Source organism: Mustelus asterias, chromosome 8, assembly GCF_964213995.1.
Source record: "Mustelus asterias chromosome 8, sMusAst1.hap1.1, whole genome shotgun sequence".
Lineage (NCBI taxonomy): Eukaryota > Metazoa > Chordata > Chondrichthyes > Carcharhiniformes > Triakidae > Mustelus > Mustelus asterias.
Window position 1 is genome coordinate 26,893,400 of NC_135808.1, and position 9,518 is coordinate 26,902,917.

The following is a 9,518-nucleotide window of genomic DNA, read 5'->3' on the forward strand; positions in this document are numbered from 1 at the left end:
TAGGAAACTATAGGCCTGTTAGCTTGACCTTTGTCATTGAAACGTAGAAACACAGAAAACTACAGCACAAAACAGGCCCTTCGGCCTCACAAGTTGTGCCGAACATATCCCTACCTTTTAGGCCTACCTATAACCCTCCATCCTATTAAGTCCCATGTACTCATCCAGGAGTCTCTTACCACCCTCTGTGTGAAAAACTTCCCCCTAACATTTCCCCTGTACCTACCCCCCAGCACCATAAACCTGTGTCCTCTCGTAGCAGCCATTTCCACCCTGGGAAAAAGCCTCTGAGAGTCCACCCGATCTATGCCTCTCAACATCTTATATACCTCTATTAGGTCTCCTCTCATCCTACGTCTCTCCAAGGAGAAAAGACCGAGCTCCCTCAGCCTATCCTCATAAGGCATGCCACTCAATCCAGGCAACATCCTTGTAAATCTCCTCTGCACCCTTTCAATCTTTTCCACATGCTTCATGTAATGAGGCGACCAGAACTGAGCACAGTACTCCAAGTGGGGTCTGACGAGGGTCTTATATAGCTGCATCATTATCCCCGGACTCCTAAACTCAATCCCTCGATTGATAAAGGCCAGCACACCATACGCCTTCTTAACCACCTCCTCCACCTGCGGGGCCGATTTTTGGGGCCGATTTTTGAGTCCTATGGACCCGGACCCCAAGGTCCTTCTGATCCTCTACCGTACTAGGAGTCTTTCCCTTTATATTGTACTCCTTCATCCCATTTGAGCTGCCAAAATGGACCACTACGCATTTATCTGGGTTGAAGTCCATCTGCCACTTCTCCGCCCAGTCTTGCATCCTATCTATGTCCCTCTGTAACTTCTGACATCCCTCCAGACTATTGACAACCCCACCAACCTTCGTGTCATCGGCAAACTTACCAACCCATCCCTCCACTTCCTCATCCAGGTCATTTATGAAAATGACAAATAGCAAGGGTCCCAGAACAGATCCCTGGGGCACACCACTGGTGACCGACCTCCAATTAGAAAAAGACCTCAATCATTGAGGAGATGACTAAGCATTTGGAAAGACAAAGCACTATTGTCAGCATTTTTTTATGAAGGGAAAGTCATGCTTGACAGACTTCTTGAGGATGTAACCAGCAAGGTGGATAAGGGGGAGCCTATGGATGTGGTATGTCTAGACTTCCAGAAGGCGCTTGACAAGGTGCCGCATAAAAGACTGATCCAGAAGGTGAGATCACAGGGGATTGGGGCAAAGTACTAGATTGGATTGAGGATTGGCTGACTGGCAGAAAGCAGAAGGTCACGATAAATGGGCCTTGTCTGGCTGGCGAAACGTAACTAGTAGGGTGCCACAGCGGTCAGTCCTCAAACTCAACTGTTCAATCTATAGAAATGAACTGCAAGCAGGGACAGAGTGTAACGTAGCAAAATTTGCAGATAAAATAAGTGGGAAAGCAGGCCATGAAGAGGATATACAGTTTCCACAGATGGATAGAGAGAGGCTAGGAGAATGGGACAAAATTTGGCAAATGGAATTTAATGCAGATAAGTTAAAGGTTATCCATTTTGGCAAAAAAATAAAAAGGCAAATTATTACCTAAATGGAAAGCAGCTTCAAAATACGTCTGGGCAGAGGGATCTGAGTGTCTACGTTCATGAATCCGAAAAAGTCAGTATGCAAATGCAGCACGTAATAAAAAAGGCAAATGGGATGTTGGCATTTATTGCAAAAGAACTGGAGTATAAAAGCAGAGACATGTTGTTGCAATTGTATAGACAGTTGGTGAGACCACATCTGGAGTATTCTGTCCAGTTATCGTCTCACTAGCGGAATGATGTGGTGGCATTGGAGGCAGTTCAGAGGAAGTTCACGATTCCGGGGATGAAAGGTATGATGTAAGAGGAGAGATTAAACAGATTGGGCTGATGCTTGCTGGAGTTTAGAAGGATGAGAGGGGATCTGATTGGGATGTATGACGTTTTAAAAGGGATTGATAAAGTAAATGTAGATTAAATGGGGCTCTTGTGGGGCAATCTCGAACAAGTGCTCACAGGTATAGGTTGCGAGGTGATAAATTTAAAACAGATGAGGAGGAACTACTACTTGCAGAGGGTGGTGAATTTGTGGAACTTGCTGTCCCATAGTCTGGTGAAGTCTGAATCGTTGAATAGTTTCAAGAGAAGCAAGAAGACGTAGCTGGTTTGATTAGCAAGTTTGTGGATGATACGATTGGCAGAGTTGCAGAAAGTGATTGAAGATTGTCAGAGAATACAGCAGGATATCGATCGCTGGAAAAATGGGCGGAGAAACGGCAGATGGAATTTAATCCGGATAAATGCGAAGTGATGCATTTTGGTAGATCCTATTCAGGTGGGAGCTATGAAATAAATGGCAGAACCATCAGGAGCATAGACGCACAGAGACCTGAGAGTACACGGCACGGTAGCACAGTGGTTAGCACTGTTGCTTCACAGCTCCAGGGACCTGGGTTCGATTCCCGGCTTGGGTCACTGTCTGTGTGGAGTTTGCACATTGTCCTCGTGTCTGCGTGGGTTTCCTCCGGGTGCTCCTGTTTCCTCCCACAGTCCAAAGATGTGCGGGTTAGGTTGATTGACCATGCTAAAAATTGCCCTTAGTGTCCTGAGATGCGTAGGTTAGAGGGATTAGTGGGTAAATATGTAGGGATATGGGGGTAGGGCCTGGGTGGAATTGTGGTCGGTGCAGACTCGATGGGCCGAATGGCCTCTTTCTGTACTGTAGGGTTTCTATGATTTCTATGATGATTACAGGTCTACAGATCCTTAAAAGTGGCAGCACAGATGGAAATGTGGTGAAGAAAGCATATGTCATGCTTGTCTTCATTGGACGCGGCATCGAGTAGAAAAGTTGGCAAATTATGTTACGGTTGTATAAAATGTTGGTTGGGTGGCCACAAAGGAATACTATGTCCAATTCTGGTCACCACACTACCAGAAGGATGGGGAGGCTTTGGAGAGAGTACAGAAAAGATTTACCAGGATGTTGCCTGGTATGGACGGTATTAGCTATGAGGAGAGATTGAATAAACAGGGATTGTTTTCCCTGAAAAGACGGAGGCTGAGGGGTGACCTGATAGAAGTTTATAAAACGGGCCGTTTTATAGGAGCGGCACGGTAGCACTGCTGCTTCACAGCTCCAGGGACCTGGGTTCGAATCCCGGCTCGGGTCGCTGTCTGTGTGGAGTTTGCACGTTCTCCCTGTGTCTGTGTGGGTTTCCTCCTGGTGCTCCGGTTTCCTCCCACAGTCCGAAGATGTGCGTGCTAGGTTGATTGGCCATTCTAAATTGCCCCTTAGTGTCCCGGGATGCATAGGTTAGAGGGGTTAGTGGGTAAATATGTAGGGATATGTGGATAGGGCCTGGGTGGGATTGTGTTTGGTGCAGACTCGATGGGCCGAATGGCCTCTTTCTGCACTGTAGGATTCTATGAAAATTATGAGTATAGATAGGGTGAATAGTTGGAACCTTTTTCCCAGAGCAGAAATGACAATTACAATGGGGCACAAGGGCAAGATAAGGGGCAAAGGTTCAGTGGAGATGTGCGGGGGAAGTTTTCTTAGAGGGTGGTGGGGGCCTGGAATGCATTGCCAAGTGAGATGGTTGAGGCAGTTACGTTAGCCATATTTAAGACTTATCTTGATAGGCATATGAACAAATGGGGAATAGAGGGATTTAAGCGATTGGCCTAGATAGGACAACATGATTGGCACAGGCTTGGAGGGTTCGAAGGGCCTGTTCCTGCGCTATATTATTCTTTGTAGAAGGGAGGGAGACATATTTCTAAGGCGGGGGGGGGGGGGGGGGGGGGGGGGGGGGATTGGAGACCAGGGAGAGATCAGCCATGATCTGATCAAATGCCTGAGCAGGTTCAAAGGGCTGAACTTGCCTACTTCTGCTCCTAATTCCCATGTTCCTATGCCATGTATTAGATGAGTGATGAGTTTACTCAATTTCTACCTTTGAAGAAAATGGCTTATGAAATTTACTTGTGTGTTTATCTTTTTCCCCGCTTCCCTCTTCCTTTCTAATTCTGAAACCATTTGCGTGCTGACGGCTCAGATATGTGAAGACCACAGCAAATGCCACTGTGGACCATTTGTCCAAGTATCTGGCATTAAGGATTGCCTTGGAGGAGCAGCAGAAGAGTATTGGGAACAATCCCGTTAGTCTGGAGGAAGTCAGTGAGAAGCAGTACACAATCTACATCACCACCTCTGGGGGCCAGTTTACGGTAGGTGTACACAGTCTATGTTTTGACGTGTTGTATGCAGCTCGATTGCAAGACTCTTTCATCTTACTCTGATGTCTCTGTTCCTCTTAGTTTCCACTCTCTCCATCTATGTGTCTTTCCTCCCTGTATCCCTGCTGTATAGAAATAGAATTGCATCATGCTGTGTCTGGCTCCAACTTGTCCGTTCTCTCACCTTAGAAATTGCTGCTCCTCAGGTCTTTGCTTCACCATGTCACCTATAGTTTGTTTATCTTCCCTTCTCTCTCTCTCTCTCTTCTTTGAGGATGCCCTGGACTTGTGGCCTCAGCCTTTCTTTTCTCGAAAGTTTCCCAAAAATAAAGTGAAAGCGGGATCTGCTAAGATGAAATATATTCTGCCCCTCCAGTGGGAGTGAGGTTACTGCATTCACACGGTTGTCAGCACCAACAGCCCATCCTGGGAATAGCAGCATATTTGACATGGAGCCGCACATGTATATGTGTGGTAAGAGGAAGCATCCTCAATAGTGACAGGGTTATAACATGTGTTGACAGCTGCGCCTCTCTCTCTGCTCCCTTCTCCCTTCAAAAGATTTTGATAACTTTTCTGTTACTTTACCCAAGTGGTCATTCTTCAATTGTGTGCTGTGAGCTCAGTGCCTTCCTCCCAGTCAGGTCTCTGAGTCCCTAATTTTCATTGCTCCACCAGTAGTGGTCTCGGCCTTTGGGTTTTGAATTTGAATTCTTGCCCTAAACCTTTCTGCTTCTCTGCCCCTTTCTCCTGTTCTAAGATACTCAATTATGCCTGCTTTTTGTCTCCTGCCCCAATGTCTCCTTTTTACGGTTTGGTTTCAATAATTATTCATGCTCCCTTAAAGTGCCCTGGGATGATTTGATTTTTTGATTTGATTTATTATTGTCACGTGTATTAGCATACAGTGAAAAACATTGTTCCTTGTTCGCTATACAGACAAAGCATCCCGTCCATACAGAAGGAAAGGAGAGGGTGCAGAATGTAGTGTACAACCATAGCTAGGATGTTGAGAAAGATCAACTTAATACGAGGTAGATTCAGTCAAAAGTCTGACGGCAGCAGGGAAGAAGCTGTTCTTGAGTCGGTTGGTACATGACCTCAGACTTTTGTATCCTTTTCCTGACGGAAGACAGTGGAAGAGAGTATGCCCAGGGTGTATGGGGTCTTTGATTATGCGGGCTGCTTTCCGAAGTGTAGACCAAGTCAATGAGTGGCAGGCTGGTTTGCGTGATAGACTGGGTTTTGTTCACGACCCTTTGTACTTTCTTGCAGTCTTGGACAAAGCAGGAGCCATCCCAAGCTGTGATCCAACCAGAAAGAATGCTTTCTATTGTGCATCTGTAAAAGTTGGGTAGAGTTGTAGAGGACGTGCCACCTTTCCTTAGCCTCCTGACAAAGTAGAGGCGTTGCTGGGCTTTCTCAACTATAGCGTCGGCATGAAGGGATCAGGACAGGTTGTTGGTGATCTGGACACCTAGAAATCTGAACTTCTCGACCGTTTCCACTTCGTCCCTGTTGTTGCAGACAGGGGAATGTCCTCCACTACGCTTCCTGAAGTCGATGACTATCTCCTTCATTTTGTTGACATTGAGGGAGAGATTATTGTTGTCGCACCAGCTCACCAGAGTCTCTATCCCTTTCCTGTACTCCACCTCATCATTGTTTGGGATCCAGCCCACTATGGTGGTGTCATCAGCAAACTTGAAAATTGATTTGAAAGGGAATTTGGTGTCACAGTCATAGTGGATGACATTTTTTGCATTTAAGATGCTATGGTAAAGCAAGTTGTTGCAGTTTCAGAACTAAGGCATATCCTGATCTTGGCCAAAGGCCAGCAATGTGCTGAAAGGCCCATAGCTGTGGGTCGGGAATTGGCACAATGACCCCATTCCCTTACCCCAGCTCCCTGCCTGAGATAGATTGTACCGACATGGCTAATGCAGCAGAGAATGAATCTGGGGCCTTCCTGAGCTGTTTTGATTCACTGCCGCCATCGGCAGTCTGTTTAAACAAAATCCCATGTTGTTCCCGGGGAGAGTTTCTCTGGGCCAGGGACCTAGGTTCAATTTCGACCTCTGGTGACTGTGTGGAGTTTGTGCATTCTCCCTGTGTCTGCGTGGATTTCCTCCGGATGCTCTGGTTTCCTCCCACAGTCCAAAAATGTACAGGTTAGGTTGATTGGCCATTGTAAATTGCCCCTTATTGTCTCGAAGTGTAGGTCAGGGTAATTAACTGGCTAAATATGTGGGGTTATGGGGATAGGGCCTGGGTAAAATGATCTGTCTTGAGGGACATTTCTGCACTGTTGGGTTCAATGGTAAGACGTTTCTGTTTAATTCTACCTTTGAATTTTTGTGCAGACATTGAATGGGTCACTGACTCTGGAACTGGTGAATGAGAAATATTGGAAAGTCAGCAAGCCTCTTGAGCTGTACTACGCCCCCACCAAGGAACAGAAATAGTGAAGGAGGGAAAAGGACCGAACAGAAATTGCTATCTGCTTGCTTACTCCTTCCATCTATTCGCCATGATAAGACTGCCACAGCTTTTTGGCTTTGGAGAGTGTGGAAGGGACTGTGCTGAATCCTGTGAGAGAAGGACTGGCTGGAAATTGTTTGGATCTTGTCGTGAGGCCAATGAGAGGACATTCTTTCAGCTGGGTTGGGGGAATAGAATAAATTTGAACTGTTACATACCATTGCTCCTGTGTCCTCTAGTGCTGGCTGCGAGTGTTAATGAGTGGGTGTTGACAGAGCCTCGTGTGTCTCATGCTCGTTCCCTCAGTTAGAGAGCTGCTCATACTTCACACACATATGGTTAGCATGATCGAGTAACTGAAGCTAAATATGGAGGCTGCACAGTACTGACAATGTGCATACACTTGCAGCATCTGATGAGAGGGTTAATGGGGGGAACAAGGAACCAGATTATTTTAACCAACTAACATTTACAATCCCAAAAATAATTTTCATGCTGGAATTTGCTGCTCATTTCTTTTTCCTTTCTAGTCTTAACACTTTTTCATTTCTTTTCCTGCATTTTCTTCCTTTGTGTCTTTGTAACAGGCTTACCCATATAACCTTCAGCGTGTTTTCCTATGTAAATCCCCAGCTCTGCCTGTCCCTGATCTGCAAGGGTTTTATACTCCTTGGGTTTTCATTTATGTAAATTTAAAAAAAAACGCATTCATGACCCCAAGTTTAACTTATCAGCTTCTTCTCAGCATTGTCTTAAACGTTTTTGCCCCAGTTTTTCGAGCACCTGATCAGTGAGACGAACACCTGCACTTTGAGAGTTTGAATAAAGTTCCTGTGCCACTCGGCTTAAACGTTGGACTCCCATTACACGCTTGTCTCTAGGTTGTTGCTGTACTTGGAGGGGGGAGTGTGTTGGAGAGCAGACGTTTGGTGACATGTTTTGCGATTTGGGACTGAATTGCGACGGTTTTTGTGAAATCCCTTGGTTTGGCCTCGGATTCATTTAAGACATTGTACCCATTTCGTATTTACCCATTACACTGGAATGGAAAAGCTTGGTCGTGAACTTTCTGCCATTCTGTTGGTTAGTGGGGGGAGGTGTGACTGTTGGATCCAGCTAACTGTGTTGCACAAGTTTCATAATATGTGATGGGAGAAATGTTTTAATATCCAGAGGATAAAGTTTGTCGGGTGAGTTGTTAATAGCGAAAAAACATACACTTAGAATGTTCATTATGCTGCATTTCTTTTCTTTCTTCTCCTTCCCCCTCTGAAGACAATGCCTCTTTACAGTATCTTCCAATGTCTCACCCCAATTGTTTAACTGTGTGTCTGTCTATCTGTCTGTCTGTGCGTGTCTGTCTGTCTGTGTCCGTCTATCTGTGTGTGTATGTGTGCGTGCTGTGACCATCGGTATTGGCAGACTATTTGACTGCACCAGCATCACAGTTGACCCAAACTCCTCCATTCTTGTTCAGACTCAGCAGGGGATAGCGGTCAAGAGCAGGATCCCATGCCAATTCTGCCTTTTCCCTAACCCAAGGCCACTGTGACCAATCACAGACTCATCGCTGTGTTCTCGGCACAGATTTGATAGGCCAGAGAGCACAAAGATTGAGTCTGGCTTTGTTACTGAATAAACTTGCTACAATTGATCTGGACTGAGAGGTTGTCTTTGTTTTGTGCATTGCTGTGATATCACCCTGCTTCACAACACAAGTTGCTATCCTTATTTGAAATACAGGTGCGATGTGCAGTGGGTTGGAGTGGATTGTTTTTGGATGAAATGAAGCAGCACTATGATTTTTAAGGCTGACAGTTTGAGAGAAGTTGCATATTGCCACATACTTTTCAGAAGTATACTAAGTACACACAATTATCAGGCATTAATTGACTGAATAAGAGGCATAATGCAGGACGTTAGCGAGTGAGGACTTTGCACTGGCAACTTGAAACAACAGTGGACTGGGAAAATAGGTTAAAAGTAGATAAACAGTGGAAGACATTTTGTAACTCAACAAACGTATAGTCCATTGCAAAATAAAATCTCTTAAGGATATGAGGCTAGGGAAGTTAAGGATGGTAGCAAATTGACAGATGGGGGGGGGGTGGGGTGGGAGGGGGGGGGGGCAATTCTCCGAGCCTGCTGCTGGGAGAAATCAGCTGAGGCTGCTTCGCGGGGTTCCTACTGGGTGCCACGACCTCTGCACGTCTCCGGCTCCAAGAGTTTGAACGTTATCAGCTCCATGCCAGAAATCGACGCGGAGTTGATTTCAATACTTAAATTAACATTTCAATATGATTAGCGGGCCTGGACTGAAGTCTCCAGGCTCACTGGGGTCTTTTAAAGTTTGTGTGTCACAATTAACACTGCAATGAAGTTACTGTGCGAATCCCCTAATCGCCACACTCCTGCGCCTGATCGGGTACACTGAGGGGGAATTTAGCATAGCCAATTCACCTAACCAGCACGTCTTTTGGAATGTGGGAGGAATCCACGCAAACATGGGGAGAAAGTGTACACTGCACAGACAGTGACCCAAGCTGGGAATTGAACCCAGGTCATGGCGTTGAGGCAGTGTTAGCTACTGTCGTCTTCACTCCTCACCAGGAGTGGTTCACTCCACTGGGGTTTACAACTGCTCCCCACTAACTGGGAACAGGCGGCCAACCCCGCTGGAGGGAACAGACCATTGAGGCCACCCCAGGAGGTCGGTACTGCCTCCTGGACAGTGCCTGCCCCTCCCCTGGCATGGCCCAAGAGGCAGAT

General features: G+C 46.2%; 1 protein-coding gene across 2 annotated transcripts in view; it reads left to right on the top strand.

The window, feature by feature from the left end:
* The window catches only part of LOC144496964 (E3 ubiquitin-protein ligase RING2-A-like), a 34,275-nt gene extending 25,872 nt beyond the window's left edge, over window positions 1-8,403 (top strand). For both annotated transcript variants that reach the window (XM_078217620.1, XM_078217619.1), the window contains exons 6-7: window positions 4,088-4,259; window positions 6,632-8,403. In XM_078217620.1, coding sequence (XP_078073746.1) covers window positions 4,088-4,259; window positions 6,632-6,733 — 274 coding nt within the window. In that variant the 3' untranslated portion in view covers window positions 6,734-8,403. The remainder of the gene's footprint in view (window positions 1-4,087; window positions 4,260-6,631) is intronic.
* The last annotated feature ends 1,115 nt before the right edge of the window (window positions 8,404-9,518 follow it).